The sequence below is a fragment of the Saprolegnia parasitica genome, assembly GCF_000151545.1.
Source record: "Saprolegnia parasitica CBS 223.65 unplaced genomic scaffold supercont2.102, whole genome shotgun sequence".
Lineage (NCBI taxonomy): Eukaryota > Oomycota > Saprolegniomycetes > Saprolegniales > Saprolegniaceae > Saprolegnia > Saprolegnia parasitica.
Genome location: NW_012156496.1, coordinates 1 through 25987, shown reverse-complemented (window position 1 = coordinate 25987; position 25987 = coordinate 1). Strand labels below are relative to the sequence as shown.

The 25987-nt window shown below is 60.5% G+C and overlaps 8 protein-coding genes across 8 annotated transcripts; 5 read left to right on the top strand and 3 right to left on the bottom strand.

The window, feature by feature from the left end:
* Positions 1 to 575: 575 nt before the first annotated feature.
* On the top strand, positions 576 to 2721 carry SPRG_13199 (hypothetical protein; the record flags this gene model as incomplete). The annotated part of the gene is made up of 9 exons (XM_012352573.1): positions 576 to 674; positions 716 to 860; positions 908 to 971; positions 996 to 1229; positions 1275 to 1713; positions 1759 to 1879; positions 1933 to 2038; positions 2084 to 2304; positions 2357 to 2721. The coding sequence occupies 9 exons, from the start codon at positions 576 to 578 to the stop codon at positions 2710 to 2712; spliced, it is 1785 nt and encodes a 594-aa protein (XP_012207963.1). The 3' UTR covers positions 2713 to 2721.
* A 139-nt stretch (positions 2722 to 2860) lies between these two features.
* SPRG_13198 (hypothetical protein) lies at positions 2861 to 9132 on the bottom strand (the record flags this gene model as incomplete). The annotated part of the gene is made up of 8 exons (XM_012352572.1): positions 8811 to 9132; positions 8439 to 8767; positions 6532 to 8378; positions 5846 to 6484; positions 5098 to 5799; positions 3437 to 5048; positions 3184 to 3387; positions 2861 to 3131 (listed from the first exon to the last, which is right to left on the bottom strand). The coding sequence occupies exons 1-8, from the start codon at positions 9099 to 9101 to the stop codon at positions 2861 to 2863; spliced, it is 5895 nt and encodes a 1964-aa protein (XP_012207962.1). The 5' UTR covers positions 9102 to 9132.
* An 836-nt stretch (positions 9133 to 9968) lies between these two features.
* On the top strand, positions 9969 to 10795 carry SPRG_13197 (hypothetical protein). The gene is made up of 2 exons (XM_012352571.1): positions 9969 to 10361; positions 10406 to 10795. Exons 1-2 carry the CDS (start codon positions 9987 to 9989, stop codon positions 10757 to 10759), a joined length of 729 nt encoding a protein of 242 aa, XP_012207961.1. The 5' UTR covers positions 9969 to 9986; the 3' UTR covers positions 10760 to 10795.
* SPRG_13196 (hypothetical protein) lies at positions 10746 to 12020 on the bottom strand. Its single transcript, XM_012352570.1, has one exon. It carries the CDS (start codon positions 12000 to 12002, stop codon positions 10809 to 10811), a length of 1194 nt encoding a protein of 397 aa, XP_012207960.1. The 5' UTR covers positions 12003 to 12020; the 3' UTR covers positions 10746 to 10808.
* Positions 12021 to 13610: 1590 nt separating this feature from the next.
* SPRG_13195 (hypothetical protein) lies at positions 13611 to 14554 on the top strand. Its single transcript, XM_012352569.1, has 5 exons — positions 13611 to 13785; positions 13829 to 13973; positions 14020 to 14084; positions 14131 to 14201; positions 14245 to 14554. Exons 1-5 carry the CDS (start codon positions 13657 to 13659, stop codon positions 14528 to 14530), a joined length of 696 nt encoding a protein of 231 aa, XP_012207959.1. The 5' UTR covers positions 13611 to 13656; the 3' UTR covers positions 14531 to 14554.
* Positions 14555 to 15001: 447 nt separating this feature from the next.
* Positions 15002 to 21755, bottom strand: SPRG_13194 (hypothetical protein). Its single transcript, XM_012352568.1, has 7 exons — positions 21587 to 21755; positions 21426 to 21535; positions 21267 to 21378; positions 20803 to 21215; positions 20633 to 20755; positions 15494 to 20584; positions 15002 to 15445 (listed from the first exon to the last, which is right to left on the bottom strand). Exons 1-7 carry the CDS (start codon positions 21741 to 21743, stop codon positions 15098 to 15100), a joined length of 6354 nt encoding a protein of 2117 aa, XP_012207958.1. The 5' UTR covers positions 21744 to 21755; the 3' UTR covers positions 15002 to 15097.
* Positions 21756 to 21966: 211 nt separating this feature from the next.
* Positions 21967 to 23107, top strand: SPRG_13193 (hypothetical protein; the record flags this gene model as incomplete). The annotated part of the gene is made up of 3 exons (XM_012352567.1): positions 21967 to 22138; positions 22423 to 22685; positions 22986 to 23107. 3 exons carry the CDS (start codon positions 21967 to 21969, stop codon positions 23073 to 23075), a joined length of 525 nt encoding a protein of 174 aa, XP_012207957.1. The 3' UTR covers positions 23076 to 23107.
* A 276-nt stretch (positions 23108 to 23383) lies between these two features.
* Positions 23384 to 25018, top strand: SPRG_13192 (hypothetical protein). Its single transcript, XM_012352566.1, has 5 exons — positions 23384 to 23927; positions 23969 to 24048; positions 24102 to 24345; positions 24387 to 24571; positions 24621 to 25018. The coding sequence occupies exons 1-5, from the start codon at positions 23396 to 23398 to the stop codon at positions 24948 to 24950; spliced, it is 1371 nt and encodes a 456-aa protein (XP_012207956.1). The 5' UTR covers positions 23384 to 23395; the 3' UTR covers positions 24951 to 25018.
* The last annotated feature ends 969 nt before the right edge of the window (positions 25019 to 25987 follow it).

Here is a 25987-nt window from a genome sequence, read left to right as displayed (position 1 = left end):
GGTCGTCCGGCTCGTGACCTGGCAGCACGGCTGGTCTCGTACCGCGTTGAGTGAGCCGATGATGGGAGCTGCGACGCTCAGATGCACCTTGCAACTGGTCTTTCGGTGTCCACTTGCAGCGTCTTGCGTTTCAAGCGACCAAGCGAAGACGGGTGCTCTTTCGCATGACGTGGCACGTTTCAGGACGAGATTCATCGCCGACGACACTGTTGCTGGCAGTTTGCGCTTGGTATCCATAGGAAGTCTATCGAGCCGATCTGTCCTCGATTGCAGGTGCCCAAAGCTGCGAGAGTATTCTCCAATCGACGCATCCTCTGCACAAGACACCTGCACGCGAGGAACGGGAGCGCCAGGAGTCTCAAGCTCGGTGATGATGTGAATCTCAAGCTCTTGAGTCGCCCCACGTGGCGTGGTCGAGTGCTGTGGCACTGCATCAAAGAGGAGCTTGCACCGACGAGTTTGGCATTCCAAATTTCCATTGTTTTGATTGGTCCCATGACATGAGCCAATCAACGCTTATGATCTTGCTTGACAGGGAGCACGGTCGTCGGGCGCAGTTGCAAAGTTGCGTCCCCATGCCGAGAGCACTCGGGTTTGCGGCTGCTATGGTAGCTGTCGCTGCCGCAAGATACCGCGACGCCGACCGCTGCACGGCGATCATCGTCGGCGCCGAGGTCGACTCTCTTCTTCGACACTGTGCCCATGGTCGTAGTAGGCGTCGACGACGGGCGCGCCCATGACGACGCAGACCAACGACTGCAGCTCGTGCGACTTTCGCATCGTCAAGATCCCGCCCAAGGTGCACGGAATGAACGCGACCCGTTCGATTTGGCCGGCGATCCAGTACTTTCCTCGCTACGGTACCCGTTCCTCGACGGTGCAGTTTGTGCTACATAAGCACTCCTAGTCGGGTCTGCCCGCGGCGCGCCCGAGTACGACGCCGCGAATCTACCCCACGGCTTTTACAACTGGTCCAGTTAAAAGCCTGTGGGCAGTCTCCCGCAAGCGAACGCGACGTTCGGGTACATTGAAGGCGTGTATGGCATCCTGAACGACCACGGCCTCGGCGTTGGCGAGAGCACGTGCAGCGCCAAGCTGTGGGCCAAGCCGGCCTACGACGGTGGCCGCGCTCTTTTGGACATTGTCGAGCTGTCGCGGCTTGCGCTGGAGCGAACGCAGTCGGCCCGCAGCGCGATTGCGCTCATGGGCTCCTTGGCCGAAACCTACGGGTAGGGTACTACACTGTTGCTTGGAATCTCAACGTGCCTGTCTAGATACTACGGCGGGTACTGGTCTGGCGAGGACGACGACAACAAGGCCGAGGCCGGCGAGACGCTCACGATCATCGACGCGACCGAAGCGTGGGTCTTCCACATTTTGCCCGATGACACGGGCGCGTCGGCGGTGTGGGTTGCCCAGCGTTTGCCACCGACGCACGTTGCCGCCGTCGCCAACGCCTTTATCATCCACGAAGTCGACCTCTCGGACGCGACAACGTATCTCGGATCGTCCAACCTTCATGACGTGGCGCGCCGAAACGGCTTTTGGGATGGTCGTTCGATCTTTGACTTCACGCGCGCGTATGCGCACCCACCGGCCAACCCGTGGTACTCGACGCGGCGCCAGTGGCGCGTGCTCACGCTGGCCAACCCGGACCTCTCTCTCTCACCGCATACGGACGCCTACGGTTCGGACTACCCTTTCTCTGTGCCGGTGCGCAAGTGGTTTGTTGATTGGTGTCTTACGTCCTCTTTGCAGGTGGCGACTCGGCTCTCCGCGGCCGACCTCATGCGCTTCCAGCGCGACCACTACGAAGGCACGCCGTGGGACTTGACGCAAGGCATCGCTGCCGGCCCGTACGGCAACCCAGATCGCTATGGTCCACCTCGATGTACAGTATCAACCGCAAGTATCAATTTGTCCTCTTGATAGAAACGGGCCACTGGGACGGCAACGAGTTTGAGCGTGCGATCTCGATCTTCCGTGCGTCGTACTCGTACATTGCGTCCGTTGCAGATAACGGCACGAGTGTGCTCTGGTGCGGTCGACGATTGCATAGTCGTTTTTCTCAATCGGTGGGTAGGGTTGGTCCGTACGCACCGCACGGGACACTGTTTACGCCCGTGTTCCCATTGGCGAGCCGCATGCCGAGCGCCTTGGCGACAGGGTCGCTTCTCCAGTACAACGCGTCGAGTCTCTTCTGGACCAACGCTGTCGTTGGCAACACGGCCGCCCGATTTTACAAGTTCGCCCACCCCGTCGTCGCGGCGGTGCAAGGAGCGGTCGAAGCCGAGTTCGCTGCAGGTTCTGTCTCTATCTTTGCCCGCAATCTCGAAACATGGATACTCTTGCCTAGGCCTCACGCGTCTCCGAGCCACGGTGAATGCAACGGTGGACCGTCTCACGAGCGAAGGCGATGCCAACGTCGCCGTGGCGCAACGCGCGTTCCAAGACCTCTTTGCGACGCTCATGACCCGCTTCCACGACGGCTACGTCGTGAGCAACTTGACCGACGCCGTGCCTGTCGTGGCGCCGATGGGATACCCCGACTGGTGGCTCACGGCCGCCGGCTACTACGACGGTAGCCATCAATCGCAGTACGTCCTCGTGACGGCTTGGGTCGCGGTGGTGCTCAGCGCAGCCACTGGCTTTTGGTTTGGCCAGCGATCCAACCGTCACGTCGAGCGTCGCGGCTACGTCCACCTCAAGTAGGCCACGTACACCTCGAAACGATACCTCGTCGATCGATGGGTGCTGGCAAGTGCCTCGTTGTCCTTGGGAGCGTTAATACTGTCGTGCTCAACCAAGTGCCAGCAACCATACGGGAGAATGGGATGTATGTACAGACGATTTGAGTACACTACGACGGCGGTTTGGCGGCGCGGGGTAAAAAGTACATGGTTAGCACGTCGCGGTTGACCGAGAGGTGCTCGAGCAGCTTGAGCTCGAGCATCTTCTTGGTCGTCGGCGCGAGGCTGGCGCCGCCGCGACCTACTTGGGTCTGGGCGAGCGCCATGGCCGCCATGACGTCGCCGCCATCTTTAAACTGCTTGTGGACGCTGTCGATCGCCAATCGCACGCCTTCGTCGTACTGCGACGCCGCCGTGAGCTTGCTGCAAAAGTCGAGAAAACTAGCCAAAGACATGAGACACCGATGCCCGTTGCAATGAATGGCGTGTGGACCGGTCGTGGTACACGGCGATGGCCCATTTCTGGCTGAAAAACTCGATCCAGTCCGTGACCAGATTCTGGTGGAACGACGAGATGGCGCAGTTGAGGTACGCTTCGTGCAGTCCCACAAGGCATGCGAGGTTGGTCACATTGACCGCGTCGCGTCCGAGGTAGGTGAGTCGAGAGAGAACGCCAAAGTCGTCGAACTGCAAGCAACTAGAAAAGGCATGAGACCCCTCGTGCTCGATTCTTCAAGCAAGAATACCAGTAGGTTTGCATCTCGCGGTTCTCGGTCGCAAGCGATTTGAACGACGTTGGGACGTCCGGGAGCTGGATACGAACATAATGCAAGTCCCCCGTCCAGTGGCCCACAACGATCTTGGGCTGCGTAAACGCCGGTGGTGGACGCGGCTTGCTCGCATCGGATCCACCAGACGGCGTCGGGTCCATCGTCGCGCCCACGATCGGGTCGACCACGCGCAAGAGGGACTTGGCAAGGAGCTCGCCGCACTCGCGCGCACTGTAACACTGCTGGTACAGCGCCTTTGGGAAGCGCCGGGAGAAGCGACAGAGACTGCCTCCTGCGTAGATGCACGGGTCGGACGTCTGGAACGACGCGTTCACGACGAGCCGACCATCAAAGACGAGGCCACTGTCGTTGATGGCGCGGAACGCATCCGGGTCCACGTCGTTGCGGTCGCAGCAGAGCAGCAGGTCACATGGCAGCATTCGAACGGGGGGTACGGGCAGGGGCGCGCCGCTCTCATCGACCTCATTGGGCGTCGGCGGCTGGATCGTGATGCCTTCAAGCACGCCGTTGGGCGCGACGAGGTTGGTGATGCCAACGATGAGCGTCGGCTGCATGGACTCGACGTGCTCTCGGATGCGACCGTCGTCGTCGACCGCACCGGCGCACAGCCACGAAATCTGGGCGCTCGCGCCGAGCTTGTCGCGAACTGCGTGTACGAGCGTCGCTGCATACGCACTCGTGCCGACAACGATGACGCGCCCGATCTTCTTGGCGCGCTTCCACGCTCGAAGGGTCTCGTGCACTTTTTTCGCCGAGGACGCATCCTCGAGGACGACAACGCCCCGGGGCACGGGTGGCACCACGTAGCTTTCGCCGTCGTACTCGGGCACGAGTCGGAGCGACGGCAAGACGGTGTCCGTGAGCCCCGTTGCAAGCACGAGCAAGTCGTACGGCAGACACGAGTTGTCGAGGAGCACGATGGCTTTGGCCGCGCGGTCGATCTGCACGAGGCGACTCGTCACAACGCGGACGTGTGTAGGAATGCCGGTCTGGTCGAGGTCTGTCGGCGAGTAGATGCTGGGCGGTGCCAACGGCGCGACGTCAGGCGCCGGCACCTCCAGTCCGTGGGGCGCCACCAGCGTCACGTTGGTCAAGCGTAGGTACGGTACGCCGAGGAGCTGCTTGAGAACCGTGAGGCCGGCGTCCGAGGCGCCCACGACGACGATGCGTGCTGTCACCAGAGTCTTGGGCTCGGAGAGGAGTCGTTTCGTGAAGAAATAGAGTGCGTTGGACGATAGACGCGTGAGCGCCATCGGTGTGTCGGACGAGGTAACGACTTGACGGCGCGCGGGCGCGAGGACAAAGCTCTCCGCGACAAGCGGGCTCACGTGGCCGCGCCGGGGCACGCTTGCAAAGAGACACGTCTTGCGGAAGAGGCGCATGATTTCCTGCAGAAAGAAAGGCCCTGTGACCGCATACAATGGGTTGAGTAAAAAGTGCGATAGCATCGCTTGGTCCTTCGCGCGGTGGTGGGTCAGCGACACAAACTGCTCGACGTCGAAAAAGTGTTTCAAACCGGACGTCACGTCGCTGTCCCGCGCGAGCGATGCGAGGCCGACCACGGTCCCTACGATGCGTCATACAAAAGCCTGCAGAGACGAGCGATCCTGTACTACCATGGAGGCGCGCAACAAAAAGCACATGCTTGGGGTTGTCCTCGAGGTCGATGTCGTCTTCCTCGGCCGCCAGCGCCATGTCGGTCTCAATGTCCGCAATCGACGTTGGCGAGAGCGTCTCGACGAGCGCACTCAGCGCGTCGCACGGCTCGGTCATGCGAAAGCGAGCGATGCGAAGGACGTGGGGCACCTCTGGCGCGAGAAACACGACCGCGTCTCGGTGCAAGAGGTACAGCACGTGCGAGTACGTGCTCGTGGGCTTCGCTGGCACGAGGGCAAACGGCGCGAGGAAGAGCGGCGGCGCGACGCCCGGCGGAAGCGTCACGACGCAGTACTCTTTGTGCTGGAAGAGCGCGAACGCGGGGCGCAAGAAGGCACTCGAGATGGACGTGTACGGCGTATCCACGCAGAAAAGCGTGACGATGAACGCATTCCCTTGCACGTCGACCTTGGCGCGCGTGTCCTCGATCGTGCGAAGAATCGCAAACGTCATCTCGGTCGTCGACGGCTGGTTGAAGCTCGCGACATGCGAGAGCGGCGCAAACACGCGGAGCACGGCCGCGACGTTGAGATGATACGTTTTCAGGCGAATCTTGACGGTCGCCTCGTTGTCGTCCGAGCGCTGGACGGCGTTGACACCTGGCGGCGGCGGGTTGAAGACCACATGGTACGTCTTGCCCGTCGCCACGTCAACGCGGCGACCTACCAGACATGTGATGACATTGCGAACGGCCGTGATATGATGCACCAGAGATGCGCTGGATGACTTCATCGTCGGCCACATCCAGCACTAAAACAACGTCTGGCACGATCCCAGAGGCGACGAGCGCCCGCGCTTGAGCCTCGTTGCGGGGAAAGCCGTCGAGGAGCCAGCCGCGCGATACGCAATCTTGCTGCGTGAGACGATCCAGAAGCGTGTCCATGATGAGATCATCCGGCACGAGCTCGCCGCGGTCCATGAACCCCTTGGCCTTGCGCCCAAGGTCGGTGCCCGCAGCGATAGCCGAGCGCAGCATGTCGCCAGTCGAGATGTGCACGACGCCGTACTGGGCCACGAGCTTTTCGCACTGGGTGCCTTTGCCGCCCGCGGGGGGGCCGCAGATGATGAGCTTGAGCGGCGGCGCCTTGAGCGGGTTCGTCACCGCGTTCACGGTGGCAATGACCTTGGCTGCAATCGCGTCCTTGGGCTGGAGGCCGTCGACCGACAAGATTGTCGACTGTGCCTGAAAACAGTCGACGACGGCGCCGCAATTTTCGTGGTACGTTCCGAGACGAACCCGGATCGTCTCTTCCGTGTCGTCGGAGCGCTGCACGACGATGACGTCGGGGGGTGGCGGGTTGAACACGATATGGTACGTTTTTCCGGTCGCAACCTCGACGCGGCGACCTACCTCCACGCATTCGCAACATGCAATATGTAGTATCCTATCCAACCTGAGATACGCCCGACCACTTCGTCGTCGGGGACTTGGAGCACGATGACAACGTCAGGTACGATGCCCAACGCGAGCATTGCTTGGGCTTGAGCGGCGGTGCGCGGGAATCCATCGAGGAGCCACCCTTTGCTACTGCAGTCGGGCGACTGGAGGCGCGAGAGAATCACCTTGACGATGAGCTCGTCAGGCACGAGCTTTCCAGCGTCCATGTAGCTTTTCGCCGTGAGGCCTAGCTCCGAGTTGGCAGAAATTGCGGACCGGAGCATGTCGCCAGTCGAGAGATGTACGACGCCAAACTCCTTGACGAGCAGTTCGCACTGGGTGCCTTTGCCGCCCGCCGGTGGACCGCAGATCAAGAGCTTTGGTGGCCCCGTCGCCGTCGCGACCGTAGGTTTCGGGGGCGGTTTGGGCTTGGGGTGCGCGGCCGTGATCTCGGACGCAATGATATCTTTCGGTTGCATACCGTCGACGTTTAAAATCGTCGATGTGGCGTGAAAGGCGGCGACGACGGCGCCGCAGTTGGCGTGGAACGTCGCCAACCGGACGCGGATGGTCTCTTCCGTGTCGTCAGAGCGCTGGACGACCTTGTCCTTGAGCTCGGATGGTGGCGGGTTGAAGACCAAATGGTACGTCTTGCCCGTATCGAGGTCCACGCGCCGACCAGAGATGCGCTTGACGACCTCATCGTCGGGCACGTCGAGGACAATCACGAGGTGCGGCACAATGCCTTCGCTGAGCATCGCTTCTGCTTGGGCCGCGGTGCGCGGGAACCCATCGAGGAGCCACCCTTGACTCGTGCAGTCCGACTCTTGAAGCCGGTCGAGAATGACGTGCACGATGAGCTCATCCGGCACGAGGTCTCCAGCGTCCATGTAGGCCTTGGCTTTGAACCCGACCTCGGTGCCAGCTTGGATCGCCGACCGGAGCATGTCGCCTGTCGATAGATGTACGACACCATACTCGCGCACGAGGAGTTCGCACTGCGTGCCTTTGCCTCCTGCGGGCGGGCCGCAGATGACGAACTTGGGTGGTCCGCACGGGTCTCGGCTCAGCTGCTGTCGCTGCTTGACGCTCTGGAAGCCCTTCGTCTTGTCGGACGCCCCAAGCGCATGGGCGATCGCGGAACTAACGGCATCACGGTCCAGGCTACCGTCGACGGTCACAAGGGCCGTCTCCTTGGCGTAGCACTTGAGGACGGACGCGGCTTGGAGATGAAAGCGGGCAACGTCGTCCGGGGACATGGTTTTGTGCATCGCGTCGTCGGGCACGTGGAGCACGATGACAACGTCCGGCTTGATGCCGCGTTTGAGGAGGTCCCACACCTGCGCTTCCGAGGTGGGGTACCCATCCAGGACCCAGCCCTGGGTGACGCAGTCAGTATCATGGATTCGACTCGAGACAAGGTCCAGGAGAATCTCGTTGGGCAGCTCTTCGTGGCGGTCCAGGTGGCGCTGGATTTTCTTGCCGAGCGGTGTCGCCCGACGGCCCGCGGCGTGCGCCAGTGCGATCGGCGAGAGCGCAACGACGCCGTATGTGGCCACGAGGTGGTCCGATTGCGTCGACTTGCCGCAGCCTGGCGGCCCAAACACGACGATTTTGGGGCTCGTGCGACGCTTTAGAAGCTTCTGGAGACGCGACGGCGACTTCCGCAGCTGGGAGGCCGCCATGGGCTTGAGCAAGTCGTTGTACACGGCGAGGTCAAACGAGTCGCGGAGAACGGCGAGGTCCACTTCGTCGGTGGCGGCGAGGAGCCCGACGGCGCGGCCGTTGTCTTCGGCGACAAGGCACGCACTGTGATTTGTCTGCGACGCAATGAGCTCGGCCAAGAAGTAGTCACCAAAAGCACTCTGTAGTGCCTAGGCGTCGCAGCATGAGCACAGAATCTGTGTTGAAGAAGGTGCGTACTGGTTTTGGGACACGAGGATCGGCTCGAGGTCGTCGTGGTCTTCAATGTTGGCCTTCCGCACGTGCACGCTTGGCAAATGCGTCTTGGCGTGCGACAAGAAGACGTCGTAGCTTGCATACGTGTCATCCTCGGTCTGCAGTGACGATGTCCGCGTCGCCTTGAAGAAGACCCCGAGAAACACCTCTGGCGGTTCAACCGACGACGGAATCGGGAGGACGAGCCATTCGACGTGCGTGAGAAGCTGGTAGACGGTCAAAAGCATGTCGCGGAAGACTTCGTGGTCCATGGTCGCCTGGACAAAGTACGACAGGAAGAGCGTGCGCTGCGCCTACAGTCGACATGAGCCTTGTGCAAGTGAAGCGACAACGTACGGAGAGCGTCACGAGACCAGCGTCCGGCGTCTCCATGGCGTAGTGCTGCAGAACGTAGTCGAGGTAGTCGACGTCTTCGGCCAGCTCACTCGGCGCTCTGTCGTTGACGACGAGGAAGGCGACGAGCGACCCGTCGAGCGCTTCGGCCGTCAGTGCCAAGAAGGACGTCTCGATGAGCGCGGCGACGTGGCCTCGCCCAAAGATGATGCGCTGGAGCGTTTTGTCCGGGTACGCCAAGTTGGCGAGGTCGGTCGCGTCCGACGCCTGCGCCCGCCGGATCGTCAGCGCCATGCTTGCCCGTGTCCTTTGGCGTTGATTAGATCTTCCAAAGTGTTTTAAACGCATAGCTGATCGGTCTGCTTCTACATGCGTTGGAAACAGCCGTGCGTTTTAAACACTTGCTGGAATGCAACCTCCCAACAGGGGGAAACGACGACGACGAGCCTTCTTGTGAGCCCAAACGCAGCAGTTGCGTCCGCCTGCCCATCGAAGCTGCTTGGACGGGGCTCTCTTCGACCGTTGGGCCATGTGCGGATTGCCCAGAATGGTCAACCTTGATTGGTTCATTTCGCCATCTTTTTGGCCAATCCAGTGCGACTGAACGGTTCACGCACCGGATCGGCAGCACTCGGATGCCAAAATCCAGATCGGAAACGAAATCGCTCAAACTTGGCACATCGATAGAAGACACTTTGGAGACCTCAAAACGCCCGTTCACGGCAGCGTTCGAGGTGTCTAGCTCGATAAATCTAGCGTCAAAGTTGACATAAAACATGTGTTTTCAACTGCCGTTTCACGTTGCGTTGGGGAGCAGTGGATGACAGACTGAGTAGATAACGCGGTGCGATCGCAAGAAGGGCGCACGTAGTGAACAAGCTTGCCCTATCGTTCAATTCGCATTACGAAGGCGTCTCAGGAACCCCGTACCATGGACTCGTTGCCTGTCATGCTACCCCAGCCATATTGTCCGGAGGCATTTTGCCTACATAGCGGAGAGTTTACTTTATGGGAGAAGAGTTCCGATGAGTTCCAAAAGTGCAGCGTGTCGTGTCGTGGCGCGCTGTCGATCGACTGCCTGCACAGTGATTGGTCGACGGCAAGATTCGTTTGCGTGCAATTAGCCATGCAGCCCTGCCCCAAATGACTTGCACCGTCACGAGTCTTGGATTGGCCAAAATGGCGGCAGCACGAAGTGCGCGGCGAGGGATTGCCGCCGTGACGCTGGACGCGACGGGGACGCTCTTCCGCCCGCGGGAAGCCATTGGGACGGCGTACCTCAAGCACGTCGTCGCCGTCTGCGGCCCGCCTCCACCGCCAGCAACCGGGTCGTACGAGGCTGCGATCACGGCGGCGTTCCAGCAGTCGTTCCGCGCCGAGCTCGCTGCGTCCCCAAACTTTGGCCATGTGCATTCGGCGACGACCGCGCAGCCGTGGTGGGGCCGCGTCATCTTTGCGACGTTTCCGCCCGCGCTGCAGGCGCATGTCGGGTCTCGCAAGGACGAGCTTCTCTCGACGCTCTATTCGCACTATGCAACGCGAGCTGCCTGGGAGGTAAGCATGGATGAGTGCGACGTGGACGCTTGACGATGGTCTAGGTCTATGACGACGTTCACCCGGCGCTGCGCTCGCTCCAAGAGCGTGGCGTGCCCATGGGTGTCATCTCCAACTTTGACGAGCGGCTCGAGTCCATCCTTGAGACGCTCGACTTGCGTGGGTACTTTGACTTTGTCTTGACGTCCTGGGACCATGGCGTCGCCAAGCCAGACGCTAGCATCTTTCATCGCGCGGCCGAGTTGCATGGAATCACCGACGTCGATGGTCGTGCGATGCTGCACATCGGCGACGATGCGACCAACGACCTCTTTGGTGCCAGAGCCGCGGGGTACTCGGGCGGCCTCGTCGATCGCGGCCGTGCCGTGACCTTGACGCAGTTGTTGCAGGAGCACTGAATGGAAATAATATTGAAAAATGGTTTCGAAAGACTCTATAGGACGCTCTTTACAGCTCGTCCTTCTCGGGCGTCTCGTCCTCGTCGGCGGCGTCGTCCGTCTTCGAGTCATCGTCCTTCTTCTCGGCTTCCTCCTTGAGCTTGCGCTCAGCCTCCTCGGCCTCCTTGCGGTGGTCGTTGAGCTGCTTGATCTTGGCGAGGACCTTGGTCTCGTGGGCCTCAAGCTCCGACTTGCTGTCCGTGACGAGGATATCGTCAAAGAGCGTGCCCGACTTGACCTGCCAGAGCTCAAAGCCGATGGCACCGCAGTCCTTGCAGACGTTGTACATGTGGTCGTCCTCGAACCAGTCGGGGTTCGCGATCATCGGGTGCACCCACTCGCCCTTGTACTCGGGGTTGTCGATCATCTTGGCCTTCCACTCGCCCTTGTACGCAGGGTTGTCGATCATGGCCGGCTCCCAGTCACCATCGTCCTCGTCATCCCAGTCCTCGGGCTTCTTGGCCGACGGGTCCGGGATCGTCTTGGGGATATCATCCCAGCCAGCCGGCTTCTTGTCAGCCGGGTCGGGGATCTTGGCGGCATCGACCCACGAAGCAGGCTTCGACTTGGACGGGTCCTGGATCTCCTTGGCAGGCTGGAAGGCCCAGTTCTCCGCGAGAGAGCCCGACATGATGTCGACACCGTCAATCTTGACGTTGTACTTGTTGTCCTTGGTCAACTCGAGCGTGTACAAGTGGGCATCCTTGTCCTTCTCGGCCTTGATGTCCGTCTTGTGCTCCAAGTTCTTGGCCTCGTCCTCGTTCGGGCGCTGGTAGTTGAAGATGAGATGCGTCTTGCGCGTCGTGCCGCACACATCCGGGCCAAACATGATCGAGTACGGCGAGTCGCCCGAGAACGTCTCGAGGTCCGTGTTGGCGGGCAAGAGCTTGACGTACGCGCCGCCGCAGTCAATGTCCTGCTCAAACTTGACGAGGTACGAGAGGAATAGGTCCTTGTCCTTGTTGTTGAAGACCTTGTCGAGCTTGGTCGACGCCGCGTAGAAGCGCGCGTCCGTCTTGGTCTGGATCGCCTTGTCCGCGTCGTCCACGAAGACGTCGCCGGGCGTGTGCGTGAACTCGGCGCGCTCATGCGCGGGCTTGAAGGTCGACGGGACCCAGTTGTAGGAGGTAAAGTCGTCCTTGAAGTAGACTTCGGCCGAGGCCATCGAGGCCGCGAGCGCCAGCGCCGAGAACGTCTTGACCATCGTGGTGGAAATTGGAGAATGACAAAGCGAATCCTGCGGCCAGCGCCGGATGCACTCCGATCGTATCCGGCAAGACACGTGGCGCCAGCCCATACAAACGCCAAGAGAAGAGGGGCGAACACGCGGCCGATCCGGATACGGACGCGCGTGGGGTTGGCGAATCTTCCAGAAATGGCCACTTTTTTTCGATAAGCACGGCTTTGGCTTGTGTTTTGTATACCGAAATCAGATTGATGGTTTAATTACGTTGTTGAAGTTGCTCCCAACGCTGACGTGGCAGACCGCGACGCGCAGCAACAATGGGCACTTTGAGATTGCCGCCGACAACGACGCGCGATCGTAGAGAAAAGACAGCAAGTGGCGAGGGCGATCCTCCGTGCATTTTGCACTGGCACATTGCAAGGACTTGTCATGGCGTCCGAGCCACCAGGTACTGCCACGTGGACCGCAAGCAGCCGTGGATGTAATGCTCCGTAATGACGTGGTCCCGTGGCGATGTACGCTTGCTTGCTCGCGCGTTGCATGGAACGCGCCCTCATTGCATGCAAAAGCGAACGACCTCTTTTTTTGCAGCGCTCGCATGCGTGTCGACGTTGAGAGCTTCATAACCGAGACGATACCACTTGGTTACGATCGTCCGAGGCTCGATGGAAATGGGGCGAAGAGGCGCAGCCAGCATCCACCACGCATGCAGCGCCGTTCTTGCCACCGCTTTCCGACGATACGTACTGTCCATATAGAAATACCGGGCCATTCTAGTTCGACAGGTCGGACTACCTGGCGAGCAATTGTATGTCGGTGCAGATCCGAGGGGTCGTACCGAGTACAACGAGAGCGATCGAGTGAAAAGGTCAGCGAGAAGTCAGCTCGTGCCTCGTGTGGCCGCGTAACTCGCCTGCAAGCACATCTTGGTACGCGGCGAAACAAGCTGAGCAGGGAGAGCTGCAGCTCCGCGACACAGCTTTGCGCTCTCGCAATAACTAAGCTCACGAGCTCGGGAATTGAGGCACCATCAAAGCACGAGGGTAATCGTAGGCGCAAACTACGTTTTGGTTGGTTTCGAGCCGCAATACGAAAAGACAAATGATGCAGATATACCACGACTGTGGGCGCAAAGATCGTCCTGTGCCAAGATTAGGGATGGCAAATGGCTAGTCATGTTAAATCGACTAGGAACCATCAATCGTAGTTACTCGGCACTAACTCATGCCATGCCTGAGTGACTCACTATTAGTGGGTTGGTTGGTCAGTCTGCTGCCCACACATCGAACCCGGCAAAATGCAGCCACTATTTTGCCATTTCGTGCAGTGGTTTGTGTGTTTACAGGCATACAGACGTAGCTCTTAGGAAGCGCAGTCAAAAGAGATCGTGCGCTGGACCTAGAAACAGCAAGTTGCGATGCACCGAACTAACTTTTACTGTTCCAACGCCAAAAATAACCCGGGTTATCGCCAACCACTGCTGATCTGCTCATCGCCAACTGGCACACCTGCTTCACCTGGACGCGCCTCGACCTTGCACCATACGCCATCTTCGGCGCGTCCAAATGAAGCAGTGAAAACTGAGGACATTTTGTTTGTATATTGCTGAAACGGACGACACTATTTTTGCTGCAACTGTACATTGCCTCACCGCTGCCGCCATCTCGCAGCTATGGACTATCTCGTCTGCGCCGGCACCGCCGCCATGAGCGAAAAGACCAAGAAAGGCCCCGTGCGCCAGCCAGCCAAAGCGCCGCGCGTCGTTCGCCGGTCGCCGCGCCCCGAAGCTGTCACCGTCGACGTACGGCAACGGTTGCAATTGGTCCTCGAGTCGTCTCTTGTAGCACGCAACGCTGGGCATGCGGCAGCTCTACACGCGGAAGACGACGGCGCCCGCCAAGCTCCACGCCCGCCGCGTGTACCAAAGCCCCCGCGAACGCGTTCAGTCGTCCAAGAACCAATACGACCTCGCCGTCTCGTCTGCCCCTGGTAGTGCATTTCGCCGGTCATGATGTCGAGCATCATAAGTGTATAGCAGAAGCGCTCGGCAACAACGCGAGCCCGCACCGACACCTCGCCATTTCCAAGTCGGAGGGCCACGTGTGTACTAGATACAAACTGGAGGCATAGTTCATCTGTCCGCTAGGTCACGACGACGACGACGAACCAGCAGAGTAGTGCTGAAGATACGCTGTCGTCGCCCGCGTCACTTGACCGGTAGCAACCCTACCAAGCATTGCTGCTTCGATGCATGTTGTAGGATCGCCTTTGAGAAATCGCTGCGGGGGTTCCAAGTGCAGGTGGAGGAGCTGCCTGAGGCGGTGTACTTCCCACCCATGTCCCCGATTGGGCCGTGGATGACGTCTTCGCCAATGCCGCCGAGTGCTGTCACGGAGCCCTTGTCACCTCGCAGTCGACTCCTTGCCTTCTCCAACGAAACCCAACCGATCCCACGTTGTACGTCGGCCACGGTTCGTAAAACTGCCAAGCCGCGCCGCCCTCGGTCGTCCCAGCCCCGTCCAACGCCACATGACGATCTTCTCTGATGTTTTTAAGACTATTAAGACTCGATTGTCTATGTCCCTTATTTCTCATTGTGAACGCGGACGTGGCAATCCTGTAGCATTCCTCGCAAGAAATTCAATGGCGTCTGTCCCTGAAGCATCGAGCCAGCATCGAGCTGTTCATGCGCCGAGTTGATTTTGCACACACTGTCATGGCGAAGTGCAAGACGAGCCTCCGCACCGCCGCCTGCGCAGCCACGGTCCGGCGAGCAAATGAAGGAGATTGCTAGTCTCTACGTATGCGAGCTCTGCGTAAAGCGAAGATAACGCGAAACACGTTCATATATAAATACTGTCATCACCAGTGTGTACAGTGTTCTCTGGTCACAGACTCGATGAGCTTGTAGCGACGAGAGCACCCTTGGGCGAGAAGGCGGTCGCCGGGAGACGCGAAATTCGAGCTCATGGCAACTCTGCCTCATCTGCAACGAACTCTAGTGATAAAGGTGTCGACGTCGTCAACACGCATCATGCTCCAAGGCCTGTCGGAGTGCTACATGTATTGATATTAAATGAACGGGATGCACAGAGAAGAAATGCAACGTCGAACTAGGACACTTCGAACGCTGGATCATCGGCGTCTGCGCGGAGTTCGGCCTTGACACCGGACGGGTCCAGCGGCGCGACGACTGCCGACGCCGTGTTGTTGCTGCACGCGTTGTCGTCGTCGTTCTCGCGCGTGGCTTGGAGCTTTGTGGTCGACGTCGCGATCAGGAGGGCATCGACGACGTCGTCGTTATCTTGGTTCTCGTCCAAGGCAGCCTTCCAAAACACTTGCTCGACGAGCGCCAACACGACATGCGTCTCCCCGTCGAGGCTACTGAGGTCGCCAATCTCGGCGTCTGCCTGCAGAAACTGCCACATCCATGGACGCACCCACGTCGTTTGCGTCTGCACCTACACCGACAGTTATGACGACACGACCAGCATCCCTTCGAAGCGTACCTCGGGTGACTGCACGTACGCATTAACGTCGCGGTGCGTCGCGGCGTGCGTAAGTACAAAGTCGAGGAGGTAGTACGTGTAGTGGTGCAAGCTTCGGTGGTGGCGGAAGTAGTAGGCGACTTCGAGCGCACCGTCGTCGGCCGAGAAAAGCGCTTCGATGCGGGCGCGCCGGTGGCCATCGTCGTCCATGGTGAGCAGGCCGCCGAGGAGCTCGAATGTCGTTTCAAGCAGCGTCGACGTCTTGACGCTGTCGAGCACCGACAAAAGCGCCTTGACGACGGCGACGGCGTCCGCGTCCGTTGCGACCGGCGCCTGGACGCAGCGCATCACAAAGGTCTCAAAGCCAAGTGCGAGCGCACAGCAGAGCCGCGTCGGGTCGAGCAGCAGCTGCATGTCTTGGTGCGGCAACACATCGTTGGACGCTTCAAAGAGCTGCGGCAAGAACAATGTCTCGAGTGCGAGCGTCGCGACGCGGGCCGACGGCTGCTGGGCCACCAACTGCTCGGGCACGGACGCGGCCGTCGACTCGACGCCATCGACCGCCAGCGACGCGCCAAAGTGGTAGCCCATGTGGCACGTCGTGCGCAAGAGACGGCGCGCGACCGGCACGTTGCTGATGGCGCGCGCCAGAAAGTCACCAAGAGCGCCGAGCGCCGACCCGAGGACACCGTTCGCGACCACGGTCGACGTCGTCGGTCCCGCGACTTCGATCGTGTCGCGCTGGTAAAAGATACCGACACACTCGTCGAGAAAGTTGGCGAGTAGCGTCGTCGTACTCTCTGCGGAGGCCTCTGACGCCAAGACGCCAATGCAAGCCAAGGCGACATCAAAGAAACCGATTCGGAGCTGCGTGTCGGAGCAGAGATGCACAACGTCAAAGAGCCGCGTCCGGCGCTGGACGTACTCGCCGATCGCAATGCAGCCTGGTGCTGTCGGGAGCAACTCGGTGACTGCGTACGCAAGGAACCACGCGGCAAAGTCAGCGGTAGGCGTCAAAAGCGGCGCGAGCAAGCCCGCCACGTCCGCTCTCGGCGCGCTGCTCAAAAGTGCAAAGTCAAAGAGGATCGACGCCGCGACAGTCGACGCCTGCGCCTGCGCGTCGGTGGCTGAGATGTCAGTGTCCAGCGCGTCGCGTACTTGCCGAAGGAGCGGCGCGTATCCGGCGTCAAACGCATGCAGCAAGCTTGAGAACGCTTGGTTCTCGGCCAACACTGTCGCGGTCGCCTCTGCCACGTGGCTCGTCGGCGGTGTCCGCGCAGGCACTGGTGGCGCGTCCACCTTGTCGTAAAAAAGCATGTAGGCGCTTCGGCGCTTGGACTGCGCCGTGGCCACATAGCGACGGGTGCTTGCGTCCCAGCGCTCGACGACTTCGTCGCCGCCAAAGCACTCGTCGCGCAAGTGCTCCACGTCAAAGGGGCGCACGGTCTGGTCGTTGCATTCGACCCAGAGATCCTTCGCGTCGCGCAAGAACGAGTAGTAGTGCCCCGTGTCGCACGTGCCGCTGTGTACGACGACGCCGCGCAGCGCGTAGAGCGCCTCGCCCGCCTTGCCGTCGAGACCGTCGGACGTGAACGGGTGCATGTCGAGGCTCGTGGGGAACTCGAGCATGTCGTTGAGTTTGCACTTTTCCATCGTATCAAAGTCAAACTCAAAGCGCTTGAGGTGCACGACGAGCGTCTTGGGTAGCGACTGAAGGCAGACGCGCTTGAGCGCCTTCACTTTGGCCTGCGCAACTTCGCAGTAGTACGCGTTATCCCCCTCCAGCGTCTCGCCCTGTACGTACGCAGCGAGGGAAGCCGCGAGCGACGCCTTGTGCTGCACGTCGACGCTCAGCGCAAAAAAAGGCTCGTCCCGCGCCGAGACGTGTCCATGCTCGGTAATGATCTGGTTTACGAGGCGCCCGCCAAAGCCGAGCGTCGCGGGAGTCACGAACGACTCGACGCGGTCGAGGAGGACCCCAAAGAACTCGTCGGCGTCCATTTGGATGCGCACGTCTGTCGGCTGTCCATCTTCGTCCTTGTGCGATACGCAAAAGGCGGTCGGGTCCACAAACTTGCGCGCGGTTGTCTCGAGACCGACAAAGACGCGCTGGAGCTCGCGCACCTCATCCGCAGCTGACGACGACGCGTCAATCGACGTTGAGAGCAGTGCGTCCCGGAACGACTGCATGTGGAAGAGCTGCTGCACAAGGGCGTTCATGTAGCAGGTGCAACCGGGGTTGAAGAGGCCGGCGGCGGACGACGAAGACCGTGCTTCGTCGAGCGGCGCAAACGCCCACGGCCGTCCGACGCGGTCGAGGACGTCGACAGCTTTTGTTTGGAACGCGACAAGCAATTGCAACGCGGTGGGTGCGATGTGCGCGGGGTCCTGGGCGACGAAGCGCTCGATGATGTCCAGCGCATGGCCACGAGCAAGCTCCGAGTAGCACGCAACGCCGTCGTTTCCAAAGAGAAGCGCGTGCCACAGACTGTCCACCATCTCGGGCGTCGGCACCACAACGTTGGCCGAAACGAGTGTTTGCACGAGCCGAAGCAGACCGACCAAGACGATGTCGGGCCCCGAACCAATGCGCTCCGAGCTCGTGTGCGCTTGCACGTGCTGCAGCAGCGTCGCAGCAAAGTTCGAAGCGCTCAGCCAACTCATGGTTGCCGGCAACGGAAGCGCTGCGGCCAAGACGCTTGTCGCCAGAGCAAAAAATGCATCGTTGGCTTCGGACTCCGTGACGGTAAGGGCGATGGCGCTGACGGCTTGCGCGACGTCTGGCAGCATGGCTTGTCCATGCTGGCGCAAGAACGACGTAAACGCGTCACAAAGCCGGTCGCGGGTGCCGACATCCGGGCAGCGGAGCCCAATGGCCCGAAGCCACGGCTGCCACTGACCTTGAAAGTGCGTGTGCACGTACGCTGGTGCGCGGGCTCCGAGCAAGACGACGATGTGCATGGCGGCGTCGACGACGGCCGATGTGTCGTCCGACATCATCTCCGCCAACGCATGTCGCTCGATCGTGTGCAAAAGCAAGCTCACGATACGGCCCTCGTCCACGGCGCGGTGGAATGCCGGAAGGCTTTCCGCCACAAGCTGCTGGTCAAAGCGCGATGGCAGAGCGGATGGGAGCGCGTCGAGGCCCCAGATGTACCCAACCACACGCAGCGCGGCCGCCAAGCACGTCATTTCCAACGTCGACGTTGACGCTGCTGGCCACGCGACAATCGCAGTGTAGAGGTGGAGTGCGCCGCCGAGGCGCACAAAGCGTTCGCGCCATTGCCGGCGTGCCGCGTGGTCGCCCGAGACGTCGTCCGCCGGCAGCAAGAGCGCCTCGACGATGCGGAGACCGTAGAGCAACCGGTGCGCGTTCGACGTGTCGAGCAAGCTCTCCCAGTGCACGGCGCTCGAGACGGAGTCTCGAAGAAGTACCATTCGGTCCAGTAGCTTGCGGTTGGTCGGGAGCGACGAAAGCAGGTCCCACGCCCCGTCGCTCGTCGGTGATGGCCACTCCAAGACGTGGAATAGCGCGTCAAAGTACTCGTCCGTGTTGACGACCGCGTTGTCAATGCTTGTCGGCGCTGCTTTCACCGTCACTTGAATCGGTGCCGGCAGCGGATAGATGCGCGCGACCCGCTGCAGTGACGCGGTTCGCGACTCGTACGAGTCGTCGCTCGGGGCGTCGAAGTCGTTGAGCGCTTGCAAGACCGACTGCTTGAGAACGCGCGCGCCATCGACCGGCTTGGCGGGCGATGGGAGCACCGCGAGCTCGGGCGTCACTGCCTTTTCTGGCGCACACGCCGTCAAAAAGCGGTGCAAGAGCGCGACGCAGCGGGTCACGAGGCGCGCCGCGTCGCTACATGTGTCGTTTGCGGTGACTATGGCCTTGGCCCGAAGCAAATGTCCCATGCACGTGTCGGTAAACACCCGTTTGCAGACATCGGCGTCGACGTCGACGTCCAAATGATACGCGATGAGGTGGTCCATGCACGTCTCAACGACGTCGCCCGTCGCATGGAGCGCCAAGTGCCACAGCTCAGAGAGCCCCACGAGGTCGCTCAGCGGCAGCACAACGGCGCAACGCACTTCGTCACTGTCGCCCGGCAGCGGCTGCAATGACTGCAGCGTCAAGTTGACCGACTGGAAGAGCAGGTGGAAGCACTCGAGCGCGTCGACCGAGATGAGCCAGCTCGGAAGCGATCCAAACTGGTGTACAATGTGCATGCGCAAATCGTGGTCGAGCAGTGTCATCGTGTCGTCCGGTAAAAGCTGCTCGCAGAGCTGAAACCACTGAAAACAAAGATCGGCTTCGGACGACGTCGCAGCCGATGCGACGCAGTTGTGCCAGAGCGTATTGAGCTGCGACGGGCTCATACGCGTGCCGTGGTTGGCCAGTACCACCAGCAGCCAGCTCCCGTGCAACGCCAGAAGCCGACATTTGAGAGGCTCTTGCGCGTCGTTGCTCTCGGCGTTGCCGCGTGCTTTGAACTCGGAGAGCTCGTTCAAGAGACCCGTCAAGACCGTTGGCTGGAGGTCATGGCACTGCTTCTCGGTCAGCCGCGGGCGGTACCCTTCCGAGAAGAGACGGCTAAAGTGCGACAGAAAGTGCAGCGCCGCGCGCACCGCTTCTGGCGTTTGGCTCGAGCGCACTTGGATGAGGTGGAAGCAGTCGACGAAGACGTCGCCCATGGCCTCGCCGAGGAGCGCGTGCAGAGCTTGAATGCACATGTCCATGTTTGCAACGCAGCGGTCCGTCTTGAGCGCGTTCCAGAGGTGTGTGGCCACTTGCTGGTGGTTTTCGCTTCCGCGAGCATTGCGGGCTGCGGCGCGGAGCACACTGAGCGCCGCGCTGTCAATGATTGGCAGCGACGCGACACGGCCCAGAACGTACGGGACGCTCTGCGCGTTGGCAACGATCTCGACGAGGAGCTCGAGCGTCGTCGTGAGAAGCGCTTCGTGGCGGCCCTTGCTCGCGTCCATGGCCACGCCCCAGACCAGGTCGAGGTGCTCGGCCGCTACGCCGCTCTCGCCGGCGTATATATCAAAGATGGGGGCAGCCCGCTTGAGCAGCTCGGCGTGCATCGTGTCGCCAAATAGATGCCCCAGCACCTGCGTCGACACCATTGAGAACATGGACGTTGGGCAAGCGGATTGTACCTGGTGCGCGTCGAGCCAAGCCACTGCCATCGGCGTCGGCAGCTGCTTGAGCGTCTCTGTCATGTCGGCCAGTCCGTGCAGCCGCTTCTCGAGCGATCGACACCCGAGCATCTTGTGCGCAATCTACGCGGGATATAAACTCGTGCTCGTTTGACTGGAAAAACATATACCTCGAGGGTGAGAGTGTAGAAGAGATGGTCGTGCGTCGGGCTCGTCAAGATCTCAAAGAGGTGCACAGCCTCGCCGAGCTCGCTGCGCTGGACAGACGAGAGGTCCGCTGGCAACGCGGCCACGTGCGCGACGATCGCGTCGCTCAAGGCGGGGAGGAGCTCGAGCATGAAGCCTGTCGCCAGTTGGTCCTTGACAATGACAACGCACTTGAACGCGCATACGACAGCGTTGAGCTCAAAGGGCTGGCTAATGCGGTACTCGAGATCTTCGTTCTCGTCGTCCGTCGCGGGGTCGCCTGCCCGCTGCCGCGACAGCGCCGGGTCGAGGTTGCACAAGATCGCGTCGAACCCGCCCGCTTCAATAAACGCATCAATGTTCTTTGCCAGCAGCTCCGAGGTTGCGCCGTCGCCCTCTAATGCATGCATATCATGAGCTTGGCCTTTCCTGTCGATCTGCGCCGTACGAGCAGCGTCGTTGAGGTAGAAGGCGCGGTTGTCGTCCATGAGGCGATAGAGCGTCGGGAGCATACTGGGGTCGCCGATGCGCAGCCGTGACACGACGCATTCCAACGTAAACTAGTCGCGATGCGCGTGCGTGCGTGCCATCGCATGGACGTGTGTACCTGGAAGAACTCGTTCACGGTCGCTGCGACAGTGTCGGCAAAAGACCGCGCCAGCAAGACCTGCACGTAGTGCTCCATGTAGTCTGTCACAAGGCGCTCCTCGGCGTCCGCTAGCACACGATGCCATGAGCTGCATGCCGCATGCTCGGTTGAGGTCGTACCCGGAAGTGCACCGGACGTGACGACCTCGACGATGGCCGAGAGCGCATGCGTCGGGTTGACGTCCTTCTGGACGTCGTCGCACAGGCTGGTGCATGTACCGTCCAGGTCATCGAGTATCGCGCGGCAAAGGCGCAGCACGCGGTCCGGGTCCTCCATGAGGTTGCTGCCTCTTTGCCGAGTAAGCTTCCGTTTCATCGTGCAAGACGACGCGCTCGTTCAAGTGCGCCTTTTCAAGATATACTTTAACGCCATATATCTCATTAAGTGCGCCATCCGTTTTGCCCCATGTGGGTCAAGTGCGGTTGCATACAAAAAACAAGTGAGTCCATCGCCGCCGGTTTCGCGTTGGTTTTGGATTGCCAAGAGACACTTGAGCCAAATGGACGCAGCGACGCTCGCCGACCTCCGCGCCAAGTACGCGAGCAGCGCGCCCGCGCCGTCGCCGCACGTCTATGGCGGAGCGTCCACGCTGCGCATCTGCGACCGGTGCCACGGCCAGCGCATCGAGCGCGTGCCATACAACTTCATGGTGCTCGAGCAGACCTGCTCGGGTATGACGCGTCGGTTCGCTGCATTGCATGGTAGCTCATGGCTCTGCTGCGTAGCGTGCGATGGTGAAGGCGTGCAAGCAGCGCAGCGAGGCCAAGTGTAGTAGACGAGCCACTATATAAGCGGGGCAGCGTGGCCTGTCCGTAAATCCAACGTGCGTGCTAAGTCGTCAGATTTCGATTTCCTGCGCTATCACAGCCCCTCCATCGCACGGCGATGACCACCGTATCCCATGGTATTTCTCCGCTCGCAGCGTCACTTGGCGACGACTTGTTGGCGCTACCAGCGTTTGACTTTGACACGATCGAGGACAATGACGGTGGGAAGGAGCTCCACGACGACGAGATGGGCTTTCTCTGCGACGTCCTCTTCTTCAACGATCCTGCTACCGCCCCCGTCGACGACCTTTTCGAGTGCCCTCTGGACTTGCTGCTTGCCCCCGACGTCACGGACGACGAGGCGAAGAAGATTTGCGCGATTGACGGGTGCCACAAGCGCGTTCGGTCGCGCGGCCTGTGCAAGGCGCATGGTGGTGGCCGCCGCTGCTCCGTGGCTGGTAAGCTATCGATTCAAAAGCCAAAATCTCATTGAAGCAACAGGATGCATCAAGAGCAGTCAGGGCCGAGGACTCTGCATTCGTCACGGCGGTGGCCGGCGCTGCCAAGAGCCCGGCTGCTCCCGCGGCGCCCAATCGAGCGGTCGATGCAAAAACCACGGTGGTGGTATCCGCTGCCGGGCCCCCGGGTGCACCAAGAGCAGCCAAGGCGCTGGGTACGCTCCTCCTCTCGACAGCATAATTCTCGGAGTCTCAAATCATTGAGGTTTTGCCGCACGCATGGTGGCGGCAAGCTCTGCAAGCACCCTGGCTGCAAGAAGGGCAGCCAACGCAAAGGCTACTGCGCAACTCACTGCCACACCCATGCGATCAGTCGCACGTAACCACGTCACAACATGATGTACTGAGAACGAAGATATTGAGCTTTGAGGCATGCAGTAGAGAGATCGGTTGTATTGTCGGAACCTTAAGATGAGGCTCCAGCTGCCTCAAGAGCCAGCACGACGTAGTGGATAGCAACAGACGATGACGATCGGTGCGGAAGGCTAACATCACAAATGCCACTCGGCGCACTGTCGCGTTTAGCGTGAGCTTCCCTCTCCGATCTTTATATTGGCATGTCGGCCTGCCACGTCAGAAGAATCAATTCTCAAAGGACCTCGTAAAAAGCATACGGCCGCCTTGCTCGCCCGTAGCCGACGCGATGAGCCGCCGGCAGATCCGATTCGAAGAATACGCATCGTCAGGACCTGTCGTCGAGCGCGTCGCCTGCAACATGGAGACGAAGCCTGCGCGTGCGCCCAAGTTTGCTGCGTCCGCGTCGCACGTTGCCAACGACGCGTACCTGGCGGCCTTTGACGCCGACCCGCGCAAGCCTTCGTCCAAGCAGCCGCAGCCTGCTAGCGCGACCACCTCGGGAAAGGACAACATTGTCTTGCCCAAGATTGTCGGTGCCACGCGCGCACCCGCGCCCACAGCCGAGCCGACGACCCGTCCATCGTCGTGGCCACGAGGTCCGAGCGATGCAGCTGGCTCGGCGCAAGCCGTATCCAGCCAGCCGCTGACGTGCATGAGCTTGGCGCCGGATGGCTCGGAAGCGGTCGTTGGCAGCTGCGACCACGCGCTCTACACAATCCCGCTGCGCAGCTCCGGATCCAAGAAGGCTCGGGGACGTACGTTGTATACCAAGACGTGCGGCCACAAGGAATGGGTCACGGCCGTCGCGCACCTCGCCGGTTGACAGCATCATGGAATGTAAAAGCTCATGGGAATGTAGATGGCCGCGTCGTCTCTGCGGGTATGGACAGTAAGCTCTGCCTCTGGGACAACGGTGCAGTCGCGCGCTGCGAAGATCTGGTACGCTTGCGAATCGCACCACCTATCGACCACTCGAGTCTCGTCGACGGTAGACGGGCCACGCCGGGTCCATCTCGCTCGTCCAGACGATTGGCAACGACTGGATCGTGAGCGCGAGCTACGACAAGACGTATCGGCTGTGGGACGCGACCCCCGGACGGCGCGCCGGCAAGAATGGTCGAGAGAGACATGTGTTGCGAGGGCACGACGCCCCAATCCTCGACTGCAGCCTGTGGGGCTCACGGCTCGTTGGCGGTGACCGCAGTGGCTCGGTGCTCGTTTTCGACCTTGCTTCTTGTATCGCTATTTGCACGAGTATTGGTGCACATGGTGCTTAGATGGTCTCGAGAAGAAGTGGAAGGCAGCGCACGACGGCCACTGCACGAGTGTTTTGGGCTCGGTGTTTGCACATGACGTTGCCTACAGCGGCGGCCAAGACGGCGTCGTGCAGCGCTGGGACCTGCGCACAAAAGCAAGTACGCTCGCGCTGCCCGTGCATAGCGGCAAGACGGGAAAGGGCGCGGTACGTTTGACATGCCACGAGTGTTTTGGGCAAAGGAGTGGTACTGTAGGTGAGCTTTCTACGCGAGCAACCATCCAACCAACACGTTCTCGTCACGGGCGGCGCCGACGGCAAGGTCCACGTCCTCGACACGCGCCTCAACGCGCTCCGGTCGACGTTTGATAGCCACCAGACGTTCATCTATTCGCTGCATGTGGCCCACGACCTGTGCTTTAGCGGCAGCGGCGATGGGATGCTGCTCGTGCACGACTTGGCCACCGACACCTTGTGCTACGGCCTCGGCGCCAACCAGGCTGCTGTACGAGCCATTGTAACGACGCCCAATGAGCTCGTGGCGGCCGGCGACGATGGCTGCGTCCTTGTCTACAGCTTTGAATAAGGCCGAGTTAACTGTATATACTGCATGGTGTCGGCGTGACGACCACTTCTTCTCGAGTGTTGAGGCAGCTTGTAATATCGACTACTAGTACACTTTAAAGGCATGTTGTTTGTGGTATTATTAAATAGATGAATGGTTCATAATCGAGAGTCTCCTAGTGCGCGCGTTGCTTGTTGCGTGCGTCGCGCAGGATGCGCTCGACGGTCCGAGCGAGCGCACTCGGGCGAGGGCACGCTGTCGCCAGAGGCGATGTGACGGCCGCCTTGCGTGGCGCCGCGTGGATCGTAGGGCGAAACGTGCACCCTGCGAGCTCCTTGGCGGCCTTTGCGGCCGCGCGCTCGGCCACGATCGTGTGGCGCCGTGTCTTGTCCCGAAGCCGCGGCTTGTGCCTTGGCCGGGCGGCTGATCTTGGGGCGGAAGGTGCACTCCTTGAGCTCCCGTGCAGCCTTGGCGGCCGCGCGCTCGGCCACGATGTGGCGGCGCGGCGCAGAGAGGCGGTCGAAGACGGTGGTCATGGTGATGAGGTTGGATTGCGGACGATTGCAACTTTTCTGGTTTGGATCGCAAAAGCGAAGCGTTCTAAAAATAGAGGTCATCGTGGGGCCTGATTGGCCTACATCGCTTCGGATTCTGCTTTGTAGCCAATGAGAGGCCGTCGAGAAAAGAATTCAGCACGCATACACATTCTGATTCCGGATACGATGCCTGTGGACCGTGCAGCGACGCCGTTTCAAAGGGCGCCTCGGGGCCTCTCGTTACTGTCGTATCCGGAATCAGAATGTGTATGCACGCACCGTGCTGAATTCTTTTCTTTACAGCCTCTCATTGGCTACAAAGCAGAATCCGAAGGGATGTAGGCCAATCAGGCCCCACGATGACCTCTATTTTTAGAACGCTTCGCTTTTGTGATCCAAACCAGAAAAGTTGCAATCGTCCGCAATCCAACCTCATCACCATGACCACCGTCTTCGACCGCCTCTCTGCGCCGCGCCACCACATCGTGGCCGAGCGCGCGGCCGCCAAGGCTGCACGGGAGC

Coding starts and splice junctions, on each gene's coding strand:
- SPRG_13194 (XM_012352568.1), bottom strand. CDS start 21,743: ATGGAGGACCCGGACCGCGTGCTGCGCCTTTGCCGCGCGATACTCGAT. Junction 21,379..21,425: donor CCGTGAACGAGTTCTTCCAG/GTACACACGTCC, acceptor CATCGCGACTAG/TTTACGTTGGAATGCGTCGT. Junction 20,756..20,802: donor TCTACACTCTCACCCTCGAG/GTATATGTTTTT, acceptor TATCCCGCGTAG/ATTGCGCACAAGATGCTCGG.
- SPRG_13192 (XM_012352566.1), top strand. CDS start 23,396: ATGAGCCGCCGGCAGATCCGATTCGAAGAATACGCATCGTCAGGACCT. Junction 23,928..23,968: donor GGCCGTCGCGCACCTCGCCG/GTTGACAGCATC, acceptor ATGGGAATGTAG/ATGGCCGCGTCGTCTCTGCG. Junction 24,572..24,620: donor GCAAGACGGGAAAGGGCGCG/GTACGTTTGACA, acceptor GTGGTACTGTAG/GTGAGCTTTCTACGCGAGCA.
- SPRG_13197 (XM_012352571.1), top strand. CDS start 9,987: ATGGCGGCAGCACGAAGTGCGCGGCGAGGGATTGCCGCCGTGACGCTG. Junction 10,362..10,405: donor CAACGCGAGCTGCCTGGGAG/GTAAGCATGGAT, acceptor ACGATGGTCTAG/GTCTATGACGACGTTCACCC.
- SPRG_13196 (XM_012352570.1), bottom strand. CDS start 12,002: ATGGTCAAGACGTTCTCGGCGCTGGCGCTCGCGGCCTCGATGGCCTCG.
- SPRG_13195 (XM_012352569.1), top strand. CDS start 13,657: ATGGACTATCTCGTCTGCGCCGGCACCGCCGCCATGAGCGAAAAGACC. Junction 13,786..13,828: donor CCGAAGCTGTCACCGTCGAC/GTACGGCAACGG, acceptor CGTCTCTTGTAG/CACGCAACGCTGGGCATGCG. Junction 13,974..14,019: donor CGCCGTCTCGTCTGCCCCTG/GTAGTGCATTTC, acceptor ATAAGTGTATAG/CAGAAGCGCTCGGCAACAAC.